The sequence below is a fragment of the Pleurodeles waltl genome, chromosome 5, assembly GCF_031143425.1.
Source record: "Pleurodeles waltl isolate 20211129_DDA chromosome 5, aPleWal1.hap1.20221129, whole genome shotgun sequence".
Classification (NCBI taxonomy): Eukaryota; Metazoa; Chordata; class Amphibia; order Caudata; family Salamandridae; genus Pleurodeles; species Pleurodeles waltl.
This window is the reverse complement of record NC_090444.1, coordinates 897,020,600-897,043,087: the sequence shown is the minus strand read 5'-3', so window position 1 is coordinate 897,043,087 and position 22,488 is coordinate 897,020,600. Positions and strand designations below refer to the sequence as shown.

At 45.5% G+C, this 22,488-nt stretch overlaps 1 protein-coding gene across 2 annotated transcripts in view; it reads left to right on the top strand.

Annotated features, from left to right (window-relative positions):
- The window catches only part of FAM120B (family with sequence similarity 120 member B), a 1,000,164-nt gene that overhangs the window by 248,758 nt on the left and 728,918 nt on the right, over positions 1 to 22,488 (top strand). For both annotated transcript variants that reach the window (XM_069235018.1, XM_069235019.1), the window contains exon 5: positions 22,230 to 22,402. In XM_069235018.1, the coding sequence (XP_069091119.1) occupies positions 22,230 to 22,402 (173 nt within the window). The remainder of the gene's footprint in view (positions 1 to 22,229; positions 22,403 to 22,488) is intronic.

Genomic DNA, 22,488 nt, shown 5'->3' with positions numbered 1-22,488 from the left:
CTTGGAACCCTGTCAGGTTGCACTGTCCCTGTGTGCAGGATCAAGTGGGCGATGCTCTTTTCCATCTCACTTAGCAATCTATACACAGAATGGATATCTCATACCTTGGACACAGCATTCATAAAAATGTATATGTAAGCTATTGTCCTTTTATGCATCTGTCCTGTTCTTTCAGAGGGACTTTTAGCATCACATACAACCTCAGTCTTAAGAATGTCGATATCTGTAGCCCAGTCTGGAGATTTCAGCTATTTATCTGAAATCCTAAATGGCCATAGAACAATCCTTTAGGAAGTAATTGGTCTCGACAACTGAAATCTTAAATTCATGTTGCGAGATCCTGGCTGCAACAACATTGTAACACAGTTGCCAAGCAAAAGATTCCATGATCCATAGGGAAAGTCATATCTCAAGATCTTAGATGGCGCCAGTCTCTATACACTTTCAGGAGTTTATTGCCTGCTGGGAATAGTAGTTCACTGCCAGTGTAATGAGACATAGCACGTCCACCGCACTCGTGCAACCTATATCCAGTCAACGCCAGCACTCTGACTGCCAGCCTTTCCCTCTCTGAAAGGCGCTCAGCCTAAGCAGCTTCGAAGTATTGCTTTTCCGCACCACGACCACGCTAACGGGTAAGCAGTGCCACAAGCCTCGCTTCATGACAAATTCCTCCCCGAACATTCCAAATTAATCTTTACCTTTGAGCCTATACATTGATCTGCTGCTTTTGGGCTCAGTTTATTCTGTACAAATAGCACATGCAAACAAGCATACATGCATGCTTTAAAGAACAGATTGATTGGTGATTCTTTCAATGATGAGACACGAGTAAGGAGCAACGCACAGGAATAACCAACTAAATGCCTATTTACCACTTGTGGAGAAGCAATCTAATTTAGGACACTGAACCATATACAGCTTCTCCGGCTAAAAATGCTTGTAATAGCTGCAGGAACTGGACCCACACTACGCTCCTCGCCACAATTTATGGCTGGGCAATGCAAAGCTGATCACCTGACACACAATCAGTCACAACAGGGGCAACACTATCAGGGTACTGGCCCAACCAATACATCCCCAAAGAGACCAGTCCAGCCAGCTGCACTTCAAGAGAAACCCGAAGGCCAGTCTTTTCGAGGAATAATTATCTTGAACTGGCAAGAAGAGAAGCTGAACGCTGGCCTCCAAAAGAACCCTCATTTGAAAGGGCACACGACATGCTTCCTATACAGAAACTTGCATTTCCACCTCCCTTGAATGGTGGCCTCAAAATGCCAACCCATTCCTTCTTCTCTCATAACAAATAAATAGGTAATAAAACGTGGCCTTCCTCTTTTCCTCTCTTCCGTTAACCGTGGTTCACTTTACACATGGTAATTGATAGATCATTTTTGGTTGTATTTGTGGTTAATTGCAGCTTCTTCTGCGTTTGGCAAGCGATATTGCGATGTCTGTATTTATTAGGTTGCTCAAACATTTGTTGCTCAGACTTTTCTACCTGAAATGCTGGACACGGAATCGGATAAGTAGAGCAGAAGAACTTGCACTGGCTGTTATGGATGAATTGAGAGCCTGTGTGTTTGGAAACAGCCATTTCCAAGTTTAGTTACATTGGAATAAGAAAACGTGAACCCTGTTTATCATTTAGAAACGTGCACAACAGCAAAAAAAGAGAAGAGAAAAATACGCCGAGTTTCAATTGGTTTTTGAAAAACCGTGAGAACCAAATACTCTTCAACCACGACAGGTTTTTTCCCGAGGAGATTAGTACAGTAAATTTAGGATGTGTCAGAGAGGAAGGATATTATGTTACCTGCAGAGGTGAAACATCGGCCATAACTCAAGAGCCTCCTCGGGCCAACTGGTTTGAGTGAAGGCTGTAGCTACATTTTATTGATTAGATCTGCTTTGTGTCCCGAGGAGGTTCACTTCAGTGGGATATGTACACACACACTTTTAACCCTCAATGGCTAAGTGGGCGAGAAGAGAAATATGAGTTAGGCAGGAGTGCCTGTTCATACTTTGTTCTACTGTGTTCCTGACTTGTAGGTAAGCACAAACGCTAAAATCATTTGTTGTTTGATGGGTGCCGAGAAGTGCTGGTTGCATGCATGGCTATGTACAGAAAACAGTGCCTGTAAGGGAACACAAAACGGACAAAGTAACAACAAAGTTAAAGTTTAGTTGAGAGAAGTTCACTAAATTTCAAATATTGCGCTCATTGAAATTTGCAAAATTTCTTTAAAAGTTTGTGTCATGCAACTTTGCATAATTTTGATTCTAGGGGCTCTAGTTTGCACTGAAAAATTCTTGCTGAGAGGAACAGTTTGCTTACCTTCTGTAACAATTTATCTGGTAGAGAGAAATTGTAATTGCAGATTCCTTACCTTAGAAAGTCCTCAGGCGTCAAACTGGATCTGAAGATTTTTTCTTCGAGCAGTACCCTTGCGTGGCGTTAGGTGGCATTGGTCGACTCCACGTTCGCCGTTGGCATCGTGGTCGCTGTGACGACGTTGGGTCTTACATAGGCACCACCCAGGCGCACTGACATCAGTTTCTATTCACGACTTTCCACTGCAGCAGCGCTGAGTCGTGATGAATACTGAAATCGATGCGCCAGAACTAGGGCCCTGGAAAGTGAATCCCTTTCCCTAGAAATCACTTCGCAGTGAGGGGAGGATGTGTGGGTCGGTAAGGAATCTGCAACTTGAATGTCTCTACCAGATAAATTGTTACCGAAGGTAAGTAATTTGTTTATCTGATACAGACTTCTAGTTGCATATTCCTTATCGAAGATTATATTAAAAAGTCCCACAGAATCGAATGACCAAAGTAGCCATCTCTGTGGACCTGACTGTCCAGGCAGTAGTAACTTGTGCAAGGTTGCCCACGTTGCTGCCTGTTAGATGTCCAGGACAGGAACTCTGCGTGTAAACGCAGTAATAGCAGCAGTTGCTCTGGTACTGTGAGCACGCAAGCCCTCCGGGGATTGCTTCTTTGTCAAAGCGTAGCAGATTTTGATGCAGTGCAGCATCCATTGCGAGGTGGTATACTTCTGTACTGCCTTCCCTTTCTTCACACCCACATATCCGACAATGAGTTGGTTGTCCACCATCAAATCGTTAGTACGATTGCGGTAGAACGCCAATGCTCTTTTTGGATCCAGATGGTGGAGCCTCTTCTCTTCATGAGAGGGATGTGGGGAGCCTTAACAAGTAGACAAAGTGATGGTTTGGCCACGTGAAAAGGCGCAACAACCATAGGAAGGAAGAAGGCCCTTGTACGAAGCACTGCTTTGTCAGGGTGGACAGACAAAAACAATGGCTTGGAAGAAACAGCTTGAAGCTCACTCACTCTGAACAGAGGTGATGGCAATGAGAAAAGCAGTCTTGATTGTAAGGAGCTGCAAGGTACAGTTGTGCAGTGGGTCAAAAGGAGCACACATATGGTAATTTAGGACCAAGTTCAAGTCCCACCGGGGCATGATTATTGGGGTCGGTGGAAGCAAATGGGTGAGTCCCTTAAGGAACCTTCCAACAATGGGAGGCTTGAATAAGGAAGGTTGGTCTGGCAATCAAAGGTAGGCGGACATGGCCGACAAGTAACCTTTAAGGGTGCCCAAAGCAGAGCCCTGCTGGGTCAAAGAAAGGATAAACAAGACAACCTTAGAGAAAGGTGCAGAAAGGAGCTCATCAAACATCTTGGTACGCCAGGCCACAAATTTATGCCAATGACAGGCATATACTGTTTTGGTGCACGGACGTCTGGCTGCCAAGATAAGATCGCAGACTTCGGCAGAAGGTTGAAAGCTGTATACTGCTGCTACTCACTCTCCACGCAAGAAGGCGAAGACTGGACAGATTCGGGTGGAGAACCGTCCCCTGTTGCTGCAACAGAAGATCCTACTGCAGGGGCAGTCTGATTGGAGGATCTGTGCCATGCTCAGTAGCTATGGATACCATACTCTTTAAGGCCAGTCCAGAGCTACAAGAATGACTTGGGCCCAGTCATTCTTGATCTTCTTCAGAACTCTGGACAGAAGTGGTATTGGCAGGAAGGCATAAAGGAGGGCCTGAGTGCCACTCAAGACTAAAAGCGTTACTGAGCGAGTGCCGCCTTGGAAACTTCAACACACAAAACAGTTGACATTGTATGTTCTTTGCAGCGGCAAACAGATCTAACCAAGGCTCTCCCCACTGCTGAAAGAGGCCTTGCACCACCTCTGGATGGAGACGCCGTTCGTGATCGACTATGCATCTACGTTCAGAGAGCCCGACAGATGTTGATCCACCAGGATTATGCTTTGATGTTCCAGCCACGTTCAGAGACACAGGGCCTCTTGACAAAGAGTCCACTACCCCATTCCGTCCTGCTTGTTGCAATACCACATGGCGGTAGTGTTGTTGTGAACACTTGCACCACTTTACCTTCTAGAGAGGGAGAGAATGTTTTCAATGTAAGCCTGATCGCCTGGAGCTCCAAACGATTGATGTGGAGTCCGTACTCCACCGAGACCAGAGACCTCTGATCTCTGCCTCTCCCATTTAGCCGCCCCATCTCAGAAGTGACGCATCTGTCACTACTTTAACATCTGGATGGGGAAGGGAAAGGGATCTGCTGTAGACCCAATCGCGATCCGAAAGCCACCATTGCAGGTCTTTCGCAGTTCCCTCTGAGATCTGGACCATGTTGGAGGGATGTATGATGGAACAACACATGCACTTACAACGCATGCCTTTACAACGCAATAAGTACAATGCATGGTCATCACCATGCATGCACTTACCACAAGATGTTTTTACCACACATATGCTTTTACCACGCATGTCTTTACCAGGAAAAATTCGTAATACTAGCATAGTTGGTAAAGGCATATGCATGGTAAAAAGAAGACACACACACACACACACACACACACACACACTTTTCCGCCCACAAACCCTGCCTACCCTAAAAATTATCTTACCACCCCAAAACCCATACCCACCCTAAAACCTAAACACACCTTACCACCCTAAATCCCATACCCACCCTAAAACCTAAAAATTACCTTACCTCCCAAAAACCCATACCCACCCTGAAATACAAAAAAATGTCCTTACAACCCCAAAAGCCATACCCACTCTAAAACCTAAAAATGCCTGTACCACCCCAAAACCCATACCCACCCTAAAACCTAAAAATGCCCTTACCACCCCAAAACCCATAACCACACTAAAACCTAAAAATGCCCTTACCACCCCAAAACCCATAACCACCCTAAAACCTTAAAAATGCCCTTACCATCCCAAAACCCATACCCACCCTAAAACCTAAAAATGCCCTTACCAACCCAAAACCCATACCCACCCTAAAACCTAAAAATGGCCTTATCACCCCAATACCCATAACCACCCTAAAACCTTAAAAATGCCCTTACCACCCCAAAACCCATACCCACCCTAAAATCTAAAAATGCCCTTACCACCCCAAAACCCATTCCAACCATAAAACCTAAAAATACCCTTACCACCTCAAAACCCATACCCGCCCTAAAACTTAAAAATGACCTTACAACCCAAAAACCCATACCCACCCTGAAACCTAAAAATGCCCTTACCACCCAAAAAGCCATACCCACCCTAAAACCTAAAAATGCCCTCACCACCCCAAATCCCATACCCGCCCTAAAACTTAAAAATGACCTTACAACCCAAAAACCCATACCCACCCTGAAACCTAAAAATGCCCTTACCACCCAAAAAGCCATACCCACCCTAAAACCTAAAAATGCCCTCACCACCCCAAATCCCATACCCACCCTAAAACTTAAAAATGCATTTACCACAAATAATCATTACCCACCCTAAACACTACTGTAGGAAGTTGGCTCTGTATGTGCTATTTCAAAGTAAGGAATAGCATGCACAGAGTCCAAGGGTTCCCCTTAGAGGTAAGATAGTGGCAAAAAGAGATAATACTAATGCTCTATTTTGTGGTAGTGTGGTCGAGCAGTAGGCTTATCCAAGGAGTAGTGTTAAGCATTTGTTGTACATACACATAGACAATAAATGAGGTACACACACTCAGAGACAAATCCAGCCAATAGGTTTTTGTATAGAAAAATATCTTTTCTTAGTTTATTTTAAGAACCACAGGTTCAAATTCTACATGTAATATCTCATTCGAAAGGTATTGCAGGTAAGTACTTTAGGAACTTTAAATCATAAAAATTGCATGTATACTTTTCAAGTTATTGACAAATAGCTTTTTTAAAAGTGGACACTTAGTGCAATTTTCACAGTTCCTAGGGGAGGTAAGTTTTTGTTAGGTTTACCAGGTAAGTAGGACACTTACAGGGTTCAGTTCTTGGTCCAAGGTAGCCCACCGTTGGGGGTTCAGAGCAACCCCAAAGTCACCACACCAGCAGCTCAGGGCCGGTCAGGTGCAGAGTTCAAAGTGGTGCCCAAAACACATAGGCTAGAATGGAGAGAAGGGGGTGCCCCGGTTCCGGTCTGCTTGCAGGTAAGTACCCGCGTCTTCGGAGGGCAGACCAGAGGGGTTTTGTAGGGCACCGGGGGGGACACAAGCCCACACAGAAATTTCACCCTCAGCGGCGCGGGGGCGGCCGGGTGCAGTGTAGAAACAGGCGTCGGGTTCGCAATGTTAGTCTATGAGAGATCTCGGGATCTCTTCAGCGCTGCCGGCAGGCAAGGGGGGGGTTCCTCGGGGAAACCTCCACTTGGACAAGGGAGAGGGACTCCTGGGGGTCACTTCTCCAGTGAAAGTCCGGTCCTTCAGGTCCTGGGGGCTGCGGGTGCAGGGTCTCTCCCAGGCGTCGGGACTTTGGATTCAAAGAGTCGCGGTCAGGGGAAGCCTCGGGATTCCCTCTGCAGGCGGCGCTGTGGGGGCTCAGGGGGGACAGGTTTTGGTACTCACAGTATCAGAGTAGTCCTGGGGTCCCTCCTGAGGTGTTGGATCTCCACCAGCCGAGTCGGGGTCGCCGGGTGCAGTGTTGCAAGTCTCACGCTTCTTGCGGGGAGCTTGCAGGGTTCTTTCAAGGCTGCTGGAAACAAAGTTGCAGCCTTTCTTGGAGCAGGTCCGCTGTCCTCGGGAGTTTCTTGTCTTTTCGAAGCAGGGGCAGTCCTCAGAGGATGTCGAGGTCGCTGGTCCCTTTGGAAGGCGTCGCTGGAGCAGGATCTTTGGAAGGCAGGAGACAGGCCGGTGAGTTTCTGGGGCCAAGGCAGTTGTCGTCTTCTGGTCTTCCTCTGCAGGGATTTTCAGCTAGGCAGTCCTTCTTCTTGTAGTTGCAGGAATCTAATTTTCTAGGGTTCAGGGTAGCCCTTAAATACTAAATTTAAGGGCGTGTTTAGGTCTGGGGGGTTAGTAGCCAATGGCTACTAGCCCTGAGGGTGGGTACACCCTCTTTGTGCCTCCTCCCAAGGGGAGGGGGTCACAATCCTAACCCTATTGGGGGAATCCTCCATCTGCAAGATGGAGGATTTCTAAAAGTTAGAGTCACTTCAGCTCAGGACACCTTAGGGGCTGTCCTGACTGGCCAGTGACTCCTCCTTGTTTTTCTCATTATTTTCTCCGGCCTTGCCGCCAAAAGTGGGGCCTGGCCGGAGGGGGCGGGCAACTCCACTAGCTGGAGTGTCCTGCTGGGTTGGCACAAAGGAGGTGAGCCTTTGAGGCTCACCGCCAGGTGTGACAATTCCTGCCTGGGGGAGGTGTTAGCATCTCCACCCAGTGCAGGCTTTGTTACTGGCCTCAGAGTGACAAAGGCACTCTCCCCATGGGGCCAGCAACATGTCTCGGTTTGTGGCAGGCTGCTAAAACTAGTCAGCCTACACAGATAGTCGGTTAAGTTTCAGGGGGCACCTCTAAGGTGCCCTCTGGGGTGTATTTTACAATAAAATGTACACTGGCATCAGTGTGCATTTATTGTGCTGAGAAGTTTGATACCAAACTTCCCAGTTTTCAGTGTAGCCATTATGGTGCTGTGGAGTTCGTGTTTGACAAACTCCCAGACCATATACTCTTATGGCTATCCTGCACTTACAATGTCTAAGGTTTTGTTTAGACACTGCAGGGGTACCATGCTCATGCACTGGTACCCTCACCTATGGTATAGTGCACCCTGCCTTAGGGCTGTAAGGCCTGCTAGAGGGGTGTCTTACCTATACTGCATAGGCAGTGAGAGGCTGGCATGGCACCCTGAGGGGAGTGCCATGTCGACTTACTCGTTTTGTCCTCACTAGCACACACAAGCTGGCAAGCAGGGTGTCTGTGCTGAGTGAGGGGTCTCCAGGGTGGCATAAGACATGCTGCAGCCCTTAGAGACCTTCCTTGGCATCAGGGCCCTTGGTACTAGAAGTACCAGTTACAAGGGACTTATCTGGATGCCAGGGTCTGCCAATTGTGGATACAAAAGTACAGGTTAGGGAAAGAACACTGGTGCTGGGGCCTGGTTAGCAGGCCTCAGCACACTTTCAATTGTAAACATAGCATCAGCAAAGGCAAAAAGTCAGGGGGCAACCATGCCAAGGAGGCATTTCCTTACAACTACATATATACTCAACCCACTTAATACTTACCTGTACTTACCTTTAAAACCTTACCACTCATACACCTTTACCATTCATGCCTTTACAATGAAATTAGTTGTAAAGGCATACGTGGTAAAGGTATATATGTGGTAAAGGCATGCTTGGTAAAGCCATACGTGGTAAACGCATATACGTTGTAAAGGCATCGTGGTAAATGCATCTCGTTGCATTTACTGCGTTGTAAGTGAGGTTTCCCAAGTTGGAGAGATTCCCCTGATGCTGCACCCATTGGAACTTCAGGTCCCACTACTGAGCTCGAATATGCCATCTAGCATGTGTCACCAGCAGGATGCAGGAGGCGATGAGGCCCAGCAGCCTCAGAGTCATTCTCCCGGAAATCCAGGATAGAGGCTGAAACACTGGAAACATAGCCTGAAGATCCCGGGCTCGCTTTTTGGAGGGATATGCCCAAAACAGCACTGTGTCCAGAACAGCTCAGATGAAAGGAAGCATCTGAGAAGTAGTCAGGTGTGACTTCGGTTTGTTTATAGCAGTGGCGGCCCGTCCTTTAGGGCGCAGGGGCCACACACCCCCACCCCATGAAGAGTGTCTGTCAGGCTGAACAAAGGTCATTGAATGGAATGAGTGTTGTTAATGGATGAGCGTGCATGTTTGTGTGTGAAAGAGTGAGCCTGTGTGTTTGTGTTTGTGTTTGTGTTTGTGTTTGTGTTTGTGTGTGTGCCCCGACCGCCCCCCTCCCAAAGCTGCCGGCCGCCACTGGTTTATAGTGAACCCCAGGGAGTGCAGAAGGTTTGCCATAGTCTGAAGGTAGGAGACAACTTTCTGGGGCGTATTCGCCTTAAGCAGCCAATCGTCGAGGTAGGGGGAAGACTGAAACCCGTAACCTGCACAGATGGGCTGCAACCACTGCCATCACTTTCGTGAACACCCGAGGGGCTCTGGTAAGGCCGAAGGGGAGCACAGTAAATTGAAAATGCTCATGAACTACCACAAATCTCAAGTAGCGTCTGTGGGCAGGCAAGATGGGCATATAGAAGTAAGTGTCCTGCAAGACCAAGGCTACCATCCAGTCTCCTGGTTCCAAGGCAGGCAGGACTTGAGTCAGAGTGAGCATTTTGAACTTCTCCTTCTTGAGGAAGAGATTGAGGGCCCGAAGGTCTAGGATAGGACGTAGGCCCTTGTCCTTTTTTGGGCACCAGAAAGTAGCGGGAATCCGAATCTACTTCTGGCGCAGGGACCCTCTCTATGGCTCCCTTGGTCAAGAGAGCCGCACCTTTCCCGCGGAGAAGTGCCAGACGATCCTCTGGTAAGCGGACGTAGGATGGAGGCATGGCTGAAGGGGCAGTTTCGAAGGGGAGGGAATCGCCCCATCAAACTATTTACAAAACCCACCTGTCTGTCAGGATGGATTCCCAGTGGGGCAGATGATGGCGGATCCCGCGTCCAACTGGTCTGAGATGGTGGGACGGACTAGGAAGGCTTGGATGCTGCGGCAGGGATGGACTAGGCAGACCTCTGGTTCTCTGTCCCACCAGCCCTTTGGGTTCCATGGCCGCACAGTGGCTGGGTAGCATGAGCCTCCCTGTGGTTGGCAGGGAAAGGACGCAACAGGAACCTCTTCCGTGGCCACAAAAGGGGCAAAGAGTGGATGGGGTTGGGCGAGGGGCAGCTGCGAGGCCAGGGGACTGAGCTGTAGCCCGGGACTCCTGGAACCTCTCGAGCACCGAGTCCGCTTTGTCTCCGAAGAGACGGTTGCCATCAAAGGGCATGTCCATGGGAGACTGTTGGACATCCCCTGAAAAAACATATGTCCTCAACCAGGCGTGGCGCCTAAAGGCCACCGTCGACACAACCGATCTGCCCAGTGTGTCAGTTGTGTCAAGCCAACAATAAATCGTGAACTTAACCGCATGCCTCCCATCAGCAAAGGCTGGGGAGATGATGGCCCAGGCCTCCTCCAGGACCTTCGGCAATACCTGCGCAACCGTATCCCACAATGAATGGGTGTAGTGGCCCAAAAGCCATGCGCTGTTCACGGATTGCTAAGCCAGACTGGAGAAAGAAAACATTTTCTTCCCAAGTTGTTCCAGTCTTTTTGATTCCCTTTCTTGGGGAGTGGATGGGAATGTTCCAGAGGAAGAAGAAGCCTAGATTACAAGGCTCTCAGGCGTAGTGTGTTAGGGCAGGAATTTAAGGTCATTCAGTGCAGGCCAATGGTGACGGGCAACTATCTCATTCACAGGAGCCCCTGTGCTGGGTATGGACTAGGTACCCAGAAGGACATCTGTGAGGGCTTCATTGAAGAGTAAATGGGGTTCCGAAGTGGAAGCCCCAAGCTGAAGCACCTCAGTCAGGAGGTTACTCCTGCCCACCCCAAAAGAAGCTCGAGGCCGAGGACCTCAGCTGCCCTACTAATCACCATGGAATATGACGCTCCCTCCGCCGTAGCCACGGAAGGGGGAAAAAGCATGCCAGCATCTGGAGAAGTATCCAGACCACTACCCTCGCCCAATTCCTGTGCTCAGTCCATATCAGAGTTATCAAGCTGGTATTCCAGAGGTTCCAGCAACCCTCCAACTCTTCCCAGTATTCATACCCATAGTAAAATGGGTCAGAATCCAACATTTAGTGAGAAGACCCTATCAAAGTCGGATCCAGTGTCGAGCGGCGTCGTTCCACTCCAGGTCATCAGAGATGAGGATTGTGTCTAAGTCGATTTTGGGCCCAACCAACATCGGGAGCGTTGATGTCTTAGCCGGCGCTTGGGAAGGTTGCATTGGCATGACTGGCGTTGGCACAGATATGAGAACGGATCCGGAGGGGCCCTCGGAGACCAGGGCTGTAGCCCCCACTGAACCCGAAGGGCTCCCACCCGAGCCTCAGAGGCGCCACAGGGTTCGGTCTGCTCAAAGATGAGGCGCATGGCCTCATAAAATTCCTTTGGCTGGGCAGGGGTGGCTCCGGCTCCCTGAAATTCGGGGAGGCATGGAGCAGACCCAGAAAAAGACTCCGTGGACAGAGGCCTCGAGCTTTGACGCTCTTCACCCATTGCATCGGCCGAGCAACGGAGTGAAGTCAAAGAACGTTTAACCTTGTTCGACTTCTCCTTCTTGTGACACAAAGATTTGGAATGCGACAAGGAGGAGTGGTGATGACTCAGTGAGCGGTCTTGAGACGTACCTCTTGATTGAGACTGGAAGCGATGCGGAGTCAAGCGCCGGGCCGCCATGATCTCTAGGGACCGTTCCCTCAAAGCCATTGGATTCATGGCCCGGCACTATGAGCACGAATTTGGGTTGTGGTCGCACCCCAGACACCACAAACACACCAAGTGCAGGTCATCATGCGGTGACAGGCACTGCATGGTTTGAAGCCGGTCTTCCGAGACATCTCTCGACATACCAAAGAAGTCCAAAAAACTGATGAAAAGGTCGAATTTGGTGAAAAAATGACCAGGGTAGCTCTTATCCCTATCTGTGCATGGTGCGGAAAGAAAAGAACTGACCTCAGCACGCATGGGTGGTACCTATGTACGACTGCAATGTTATCACAGCGACCATGATGCCAACGATGGATGCGGAGTTGACCAACGCCACCTAACAGCGCACAAGGGTACTGCTCGAAGAAAAAATCTCCAGATCCAGTCTGACACCTGGAGAAATTCTGAGGTAAGGAATCTGCATCTAGAAGTCTCTATCGGATACATTTTTTTTCTCGAATAAATCTCATGCCGGTATCTCAAGTAACTTTTTTACAGCAGATATCCCTTTTTGTCAAAAAAAAAATATATATATATTACTGTGGTACTGCAAAACCACATTTAGCTCTAAAATTGTACTTTTGGGTTATTTTGTAAATGTTTCATGAAATTTCCTAGCTCCTAGTTAAGACGTCCTTCTTATATGTATTTCCAGTGGTTTTGCAAAACGTTAAATAGAATTGAGTCACATATTGCCTGTATCAACTATTGGAAAATAATCCGTTGTATAGTCAAAGGGGAACCATGCAGTAAAAAGAGACAGAGGGCCTAATTACGACCTTGGGCGGATGGGTTACTCTGTCACAAAAGTGACGGATACCCAGGCCTGCCGTTTTACAAGTGCCGTAGGATATAATGGAACCTGTAATATGGCAGATGGGCTGTCCGTCACGTTTGTTATGGAGTATGCTTTCCGCCAAGGTTGTAATTAGGCTCTAAGGGCCTGATTACAACTTTGGAGGAGGTTTTAATCCGTCCCAAATGTCACGGATATACCACCAGCCGTATTACGAGTTCCCTAGGATGTAATGGACTTGTAATATGGCTGGTGGTATATCCGTCACATTTGGGACGGATTAACACCCTCCTCCAAAGTTGTAATCAGGCCCTAAGTCTCTAGGTATTTAACCTTTTTAAAATATTCACAAACCATTTCATAGTTGACCAAAGAGGGTGGAAGTCATCTGCTTTTGTACTTCTGCTCATCTGACTTCAGTGGCAAAAGTGGTGTCTTGGTTCGGTGCAGACATAATGCAAAGGGAGTTGTTTCAAGATGGGTTATGTACCATGATGCTTGCTTATAATTTGTCATACATTAATGGCCGAAACACTTTCGATTGCTTGTAGTGTTCCATTTTGTACCCTGTTCAGTTTTGCGCTGTTCAATACTAGGCCAACTACGATTTTTTTCTGACTGTATACAGGCTAGCTATGTACACACGGTTGGTGTAGTTACACGGGGAACTTAAAGTCTTAATGACTAGTTATTTTTTCATTCCTTACACGGAAAATGAAAACTATTTTTGAAATGCCAAAGTTAAATAATATACTTTTTGCCTCACTTTTGATCTAGATAATAAGCAGCGGGTGGGAGAGGATGGGATATGGGTTTTGTAAAATGACTTAAAATTTGGAACAAACATTGACATGTGCTCTTTTAGTAGAGGTGTTGATGATTTAAAAAGTAAATTGTATTTGCTTTGTGAACCCAATGAGGAGGATTATATATTTAAGAAAAGTAATACACCGCCAATTTATAATACTGTGCTGTCCTAGGTCCAGGCGGTTTGTTGTGTTGGCTTTGATCCAAACGCCTTCCCTCAGGCAGAAATAGATCTGTATATCATTTGCAAACTTTTGGAATTTCACATTAAAGCCTGTCATGATAACAGACGGGTAGGCAAACCCATGTTTTTAAAGATACAGGTGGAAGCCAAGATCGCATTGGGACTCTGCATCTCCTGTGTGAAGTGTTATTTCAGACCATCACTCTGAGATTAAACAGCAAAAAACTAATGCTAGTGTTTAGCATCAGTGAAAAAGGAATAAGTTGGTGTGTAGTTGCTGGTTCTTAAGTGACGGTCGCTTGAACACATGAATTTCTAGCTCTTGCATGTTCTGTGAATGTGAATTCTGCCAAAACTAATTGTTCTAAACTCCCAAACGCTAATTTTACTTGTAATGATATCCCACATGTAACCACCACAAGGACAAGGGAAAGATATTGGTTTCTGGCAACATTGCTTGAGGCTAAACAATTCAGAATGAGACTGATACCAACTACAGTGGTTTATAAAAACGTACTGGGTGAAGACGATTTTACTATAAGGGTACAACGTGCTTTTAAATGCCCAGTATATCTGTGTGGGTATGTTGTCAGTAAAGCTGTTAGCATCTTTCCCGGTGATGTCACTTAACACAGACGACAGCCATGCTGATTGCTTCAGTCTTTATGTCCCTGCCATTGAGCCCAAGATGTAGGCAAATGCTAAGAATGCTTAGGAAGCCTGCACTAAAACAAACATTCCATTCAGAATCCTAGAGCTCTATTAAGACTATTTTATTAGAAGTGGACATGCCCTCATTCGAAAAACTTAATAAAATGTGTTTACAGGGCTAGAGAGAAGTAGTGTACAGGATGAATGGGAACACACTGTATTGGTGTCGTGTAAGTTATATGTTAATCACTGTTTAGGTTTGTTGGATTCACTTAGCGGACAGACACATTTAGGATTAGCAGTTAACAGCTCTGACATTATTCAGTGATGTATCCATAAAAGAATGGCTACATTTACACAACTGGCTTGCCGAATACCTCCCATTCACAAATAAATTATTGATATATTTAGAACGCTCACAAGTTTTAATCCAGGCCTGCATAAAAATGTATGCTAGACGAAAGTAAGCACATAGCAGAACAGCCAAACCAAGATGAGAATCCATTTAAAGACCTGCACTGACATTTTTTCTGTTCCTTTTACTCAGCGCATTGGTTGCCTTTCAATTGCTAGCCCTTGCACACAAAACAATCCACAGGACTAATGATGGAATTTGCCTGGGATTCTCAGTGACGTGTGAATCCTGGCCAAATATTTTAAATAACCACTGAGAATACAAATTATTTCATTTAGATTAATTGTGTGTAAGTCTATATGATGCACATTGGACTTGTCCCTTTCTACAGGGTCACCCCCAAACCTTTTGTCTTCACCCTCCTGTATTCTTAACCAAAACATCCCTTTTAAAAATATATATGTCACATCTGCAACCTGTTCCTGAGTCACATGACTAGGTGGTAGCTGACAGTTGGTTGAAAGGCCCTCTTGGACCTGAGTTTGTTCCCTCGTTTTAGCTTCATATTACATTACACGTTTTAACTGCATTGTTTTTATCAGTGACATTTTAACACTTTACTTGCATAATATTCTTCTAGGAATATGCTGTACAATATGCTTGTTTAATTAGCCTTCTCGAAATGCAATCATTACATTTTGTTCAAGGCTAAGAACACTGTACACAATACCCTGATTCTTGTGTCACCCTTTCAGGAGACAGCTTCCAGCATTCAGACATAGCATTACATCAGAACTGTACTTCTAGCACAGTGTGGGTTTATTATATAAGTGATGCACTGACCCGGAAAGGGCAGAGGGGCATTCCAGCCACGAATCTCCTTGGACAAACATGCTGTATGCGACCTGCAGCTTTGCTGCTGGTCATCTACCAACTTACTGAAAGGATTTACACCTGCCCTGTAGACTGACACCTGGCGCTATCTTCAGGTACGGGGTCTACGGCTAATCCTGCTAATCCTTTAGATCGGGCCAGGCAGTAGGGTACCCCTATGCTCTCAGTATAGTCTTAAGGTTAGTTAGAAACCTCTAGAACTCAGTTACCATGGTTGGATTAATCGTTGTCTTTACCATGTTCATAATGCTAGTTACTTTGCTTTGTTCCATCTGCCTAATTATTTCAGCTCATTCTCTTTATGCAAGATTACAATTGTTTCAATAAACATATTGAAAACTTATATTGTACCTCTCTTGTATTTTTGCCTGGGCATGCATGAGAAATAAGATGATAGAGTGAGATCTCTTTCTACCCTGTGAGTCAAAAGTGTCATGTTTAGGTTACCATAATCCCGCTCCATCCCACTAGGTGTAGAGGTTAAAGTGAGGCAGCCAGGAATTGGGCCAACAGTTTCTGATGGTGTGGACGGACTTAGTCTCCCACATTCTGAAGGTTTATTTTGTCCTTGGGAGAAGTAGGCCCAACCCCCTTTGGTTGCCTGTTTACAGAGAAGGGTACTGTCTGCAGTTGAGGTAATATGTGTGTCCATATGTTAATGCTGTTCGAACTTGTATTTATGGTTCATTAATAAAAAGCTTTCATTATTAGGGCGAGTGCTGTAAATAAACGTTTTAAGGTCACCCTGCACTACTGACAGTAGTTCCAGTAAAAAAAAAAAAAAAGTGCACACACGTTTGAAAAGTGTAACAATATAAACTAAGTATAATGCTCCCAGAATATTATATGATTAGATGCAAATGTTTTCAGAAGCTTGTAAGCAAGAGTGATGATTATTTGCTTTCAAAATAAAATGTTAAGGAAAAAAAAGCAAGTAGGAAAAAAAAGTTTTGCTATTGTGAAATTTTAGGTGCTATTTCTTTGAAGCGTCCTTTAGTAAAATGTGTTGATGCATGCTAGTATTTCCCAAAAATATGCCTAATGGAAAATCAGTATAACCATTATCAACGGGATTATGGGAAGCATGAAAATAAACAAGCACTGGCAAAGCCAACTGATCCGACATTTTTTGTGAGTCTTTTGGTTTAGTCAATGTGTGTCTTGTTTTGACATAGCTTCTGTAACACTTTATTGTTGTGGGAGCTGCCAGGCCCTCGCCTTGTAAGAAACACTGGCAAAAAGGAAAACAAAATTGGTCTCGAAAAGCACACATTGCCACGAGTGGTGTAATAAAGGCCCTGCAGCCCCCTCCAGGGGGCCCCCTCAGCACAGCACCTGCCCTGGTTGAGTATTGAGGGTGTGGCATGCGTTCTCCTTGCAGGGGAGCCCCCTCCAGTTTTGTTATGTCACTTATTTCCACAGTAGTTCCTGGCACTGAACAAAACTACTTTGTGTTCCAATATGCTCCTTGTGGGAGAGCAGAATGCGATCACTCACAATAAAGCCAACCAATAGATAGAGAGAGAAGTAGAAGTTTAATAAAAACAAAATGGCTTTGTTAATGCCAGACCTAATTAGGGACCCAATTCTTAAAGAAAGTCACAAAAGTGCACCCATGGTTTATGTCTTTAAATTAGTGGCTTCCATGAATTCACAAGAGCTTACAGAAATAGACCAGGAAATCATACTTCATGAAATATTTGTGAACTGTATTTTAGCCTTTAGCCAGGTGCGGCTCCTCCGTATGGGCGGAGGAGCGTTGCCCACCATAACCCCCCCCCCAACCTCCCACCCCCCCCCCACCAGCAGCAACCGCTGCAAATCCTTTTACACGGAAAGGATAATAAACTCTGTTTATTATCCTTTCCATGTAAAAGAGGAGGGGCATTGGGGGTGATGAGCCGAGGGGAGTGCTCTGTGCACTCCCCTCAGAGCGCATGTGTGTTTGGCCGGCCGTCTCGGGCCTGCCAAACACACATGCGCTGCAGGCTCTCTCCAGCCCAGCAACAGGATTGCTGGGCTGGAGAGAGCCTGCACAGGCTCCCAGTCTGCCTGGGAGTGCCCTGGCTGGGCGCTCACAGCCAATCCTGACACAGCTTTGAGCATCGTCAGGATTGGCGCAGGGCAGGCTGAGAGCCTATGCCTGGAGCGGCGCGGGAGCAGAGGTAAGTTTTTTTCTTTTTTTAATTATTATTATTATATTTTTTTTCCCTTGGCCCCCCCGCACCTCACCCCCCAGCCACGTGAGCAGCTTCTGATTTTAGCATGAGCAAATATGCATGTGTAGATGTGAAAATCTATTGCGCAATTACAAGTTCACTTTCCCTCCAACCACTTTTTTCCCAACCCTAGAAGATCTTCTACTTCTGCCATTGTCAGGAGTAAATTTCCAACCTTTCTCATTATGGGAAAAGTTTAAAGAACAGCTGGTGAAAATCCTTACTACATGCAAGTTAGTAGGTTTGCAGACTCAAAGGCATTCCGGCCCTGGAACTATTGCTTACTGCTTCCCCAAACCCCAGTATGTAGATTTGCAGAGAGGTGGCAAAATAAGGAAATTGCTATAGAGGGGATTGAAATTATAAGTATTCAAACCCTACTGTAGTAGCCCTAGCATAATCACTGAAGGCTCTTATCAGAGTTCTTACATAATGAGATTGCTGCCATAATTTGTCACTGCACTACATGGCACCAAAGGGACAAGTAGATTTTCTTTACAGGACAAGTAGATTTAAGAAGCAACCTATTCCACAGACAAGTAGATATTTTATCAAATTCCACACCCTGGAACTGTATACAAGTTCTGAGCTACAGGGGCGTAAAAAGCTCCAGAGGCTCCTTGCAACTGTCCAGCTGACCTGCTGCTTGGACCTGCAAATGAACCTGCCTAAGCCCTAATGGCCTCTGCTGGATTGAATCCCTAACCCCCCAAGTGGTGCCTTTCAAGCCCTGGACCCTTGGTGTGGCCTTATTTGAGCTCCCCAAATGTTTTTGGCTTCCTCACCAACGGGCCCAATCATGCCAAGATCTAACCACTTGCCAATGTGAAGTTGCAGCGAACCTGACTCTTCTCACTACAGCGACCTCTGATGACACTCAGCAGTGCGAGATCAGCACTTCATGCTACAGTATAGACAGCAGCATCTTGGTGCTCCATCATCATCCGTCTGCAGCACCAGGCACCTGTTTGTGCTGCTTTGTGCTACTTTGGCGGCCACCTGCAAAACTCTCCTTGCTCCTCGGGCCCCTTCTGCAGTGAAAGGACCTCTTAGCACTGGACTGTGAAGGTAACGGTTTCAGTTGGACTAACCTTTTCTCTGTATCCAGCCCGTGCTCCTTTGCGGTCAACCTTAGCTTGTAACTTTCACCCAATCTTGCACTACCAGACAGCCACGAGTGGCTCTTTGGAGCTATTTTACCTAAATCCTTAAAATTGTATATCTACGATTCTATGGATTGAATTTTTGTTATTTTAGTCTTCAAATTATTCATTAAAATTAATGTGATTTGTCTAAACTGGTGTCACATATTTATTTTGTTGTGTTTCAAATTATTACTGTTTGAAGTGGTGACTAAGTGCTTTATAATTTGCTGCTGTTAACTCTGCTGCTTTTGTGCCAAGCTACCATAGGGCAAAGCATGGGTTAATTTGGGGTTTGCTTGTGACTTTACCATTACAGAGATTTTGTTTGCTGCTTGTGTGGGATTTTCAACCCCTTCAACCAGTAACCCAATTTCCAACATTGCAGATTTTACAAAAATGTGACATAAATCCAGACCACCTGCAATCTAATTCTGAGACATCCTACATATAGCGCTACCACCTCAAGGACGAGGCTATATGTGAGAACTACTGTTGTGATAGTAGCACCCCAGAACACAGAAAATCAAATGACCATACAAAACGCAGCTAAGTCTGTGTAAATTAGATTTGTTCATGGTTTAGAACAGTGTTGGTCATTGGCCAAACCACCCCTTTGTCCTAATATTATTCATCTCGTGAGCCTTTCGCCCTAAGACATTGTATCGCACATCTAATAAGGCATAATCTAAGGCTCCTTCTCATCCTGCTAATATAATTATCTGCTTACCATGTGATCTAAATCAGAAAAAGTTGTATAAAGGTCTGTAGACCTCCAAAAAAAAATCGAACTACCACAAGATCGGTACCACTACTACTCTCGTAAACCATGCCCTTAAAGATCCCTAACCCTGTCCCATACTCCGTTGTACACAGCATTTTCCCTACCTCAGTTTAAATGTATTTTTTCTTGAAGTTCCTGCCGGCGCCACATCTCATCTTCACTGTGCTGGAAACACATTATGGCACATCTCTCACCTCAGAACGCCTTATGAAAAAAACACACTTCGAGCAGCTCTTCCTTGCCTCGGATCTAGATTCCTGCAAATTTAGCATACAAACGCACAGGTCCAAGAACCGAGCATAGTACAAGAACAGAAGGGAAATGTATATATGCAAGTCAACACGCAAAGACCGCGTAAAATGCAGAAAAGGTATGTATGAAAGAAGAAACGTTCTCATGCTTGTTTGTTGAAATGTGGTGAAACCTCATTAAAAGGTTGACACGAATATGGGTGCGCGCTTAATTGGCACGTACTCTTTAATCGGCACACCTGTTGGTGAGAAACTCTATGTTGAGAAAGTACAAATAAACATTTGACTGCATAAAGGGCTATGTCGGGGAATTTCCAATTTAACGCTCTTCGCCTCTTGGCGCTCTGTCTGCTTGGGTATGTAAGCTGTCCAGTCCAGGCCGCGAGGTCAGTTGAGGAATAAAAGAGAAAAGCGTTATGAGTATAGAGGGGGGAGAGGTGCATTTTTAAATGAAAAATGAGCTTTGGTTATTTGATTTCAGTTGCTCATTGCTGTGGCACCCGCTAAAGAGTGCCGCTGGAAAACATCTGGTAGCACAGACATGTAGACCTTGCAGGCAAATGCAGTGCGTAGGACGAGTGCCCTTGTTACCTCTCTTCTAGTTCACATTTGGACTTTTTTCTCTGTATCTTCTTCCATGTGTTGACAGACTGGCGCCTTCCGACTTCTTGAAATGTCCTTATTTTCAAAGGATACTTTTACCTTCTTATGGTTTATATTTTGCCTTGCCATTCTCGCGGAAAAACTTCAAACCTGTTCTTAAAAGGAGATCTGCTACTTGTTTCAGTATTGTATCACATAATTCTAATATTTTAACTCTTCGGGGTTATTCTCGTTTGCACGCCACACAATACAATAAAATCCTATGTTACTTACTTTTAAGGTGCCAGCAGACACGATTTAAGGTTAGCTATTCGATCATTTTCAAGGACTAGGGTAGAGCAATCCATACAGACTTTATTTCATGTGGAAGCGAGGTTATCAATGCTTCTATAAACGAAGAAACAAATTCTTTAGTGTGTGCAAAAGAAAAAATACTCATATGCAATCATCGAGTTTTACGTTTGACTTTTTGCAATGCTTCAACCAGACGTTTGCACATAACCAAGTCGTATTGCACTCACGTTGGTCCACAGAGGAAAGGGACCCGTTCAAGATTTATAGGCCTGATCATTGTGCTGCGATCATGCTCTCTGTGACACTGGACTGTGGATTTTAGATCAGCGTGGCGAGAAAGAGACGCCATGCCTCTTGGTACAAAGGTTTTTAAAGTAAATCTCACGTGGAATGAACGGCGTGATACCTGCTTTTTAAAAAGCTCTGACAAGTATAGGCTACGTTAGGCGTCTTGCAGTAGGCCCTGGAGAGGAGTACAATGAGGACATTTAACAAAGCAATGCTGAAGTAGGTATCGGCCTGAATTTTATTTGTTCGACAAGCAGCAACATCAATCAGTGTCATGTTAAACAAGTCGGGTCCTTCTAAGCTTTATGTGTTGCATTGAAGCTGCCCAATTAAGGTTGTTCCTAGGCCACAGTGAGATTTTTTGCTACGTTGACGAAATCGTTCGAATTTCAGCTTAGACGAATTTCACTAAATATCTTATTTTATGTATGTAAAATGATGTATAACTTTGTCCCTATGGGACTGATTTGAGTAGAAAGTCTTGGCGAAACAATAAAACCACTTCTGAGAGACATTTTCTCCTTAAACTAATCTTCTGCCAGTATCTCGCATGATTTTATTAAGTAAAGGGATACCGTTGCGTCAGTTGTTAGATAAGGTACTGAATAAGGTTTTCGTGATGTTTCACAATTTTTGTTAAAAAAGACACCCGATTTTGATTGCTTTTTGTTTCTGCTTGTCAAAGGTCTAGTTTGGTGTGTGATTTTTTTGATGGGCAAGCTATCTGAAAATTGTTCGCGATTCCCACAAACTTGCAAATTTACTGTTAGGTGCTGTTTTACACTCTGAAACACACCGAACCGAGTTCTATATCTATGAACACATTTTCCCATAGACATAGAATGGGTAAAACCTTTGATACATGTGGCCCCGAGTCCTGCATTTAAGAATGCGCAAGCTCCATCCTGAGGGCAGATGTTTCCGTATTCATAAATGGAAATTGCTAGAGTAAAATTCCACTAATCATGAGTTTGTGAATAAGGATGTGGAATGTATACTCATAAGTTGACTGTTCCTGTGAGTGTGTAAAACATTTATGAACCAAGCACCCTGGTGTATCGCTTGTCATTACAGCCTTTGACTTACTGACACATAAAACAAATGCTTTTGGCAGGGGCACTTTCACTTCACGACTTCCTTTCTTTTGCAGGTGGCACACCAGGTGTGAGAGCCCTCTGGCTGAACAGAGGCCCAGAAGTGGAGACGCTGCGCTTGCAGACATGCCTGGCATGTTTCCATGCAGAAGATTCAATGGATGCTCTCTGTGCAGTGCAGGCACCCGTTGCTGCCGCCTGCTGCCTGCTGATTTACCTTTTCCAGCAGGTAAGTGTAATGTCGCCCTTCAAAGTGGATGATCTTGTTCTAGTGCATCATTGCATCTGGTTACTTCTACGACACCAGTAGTGGCC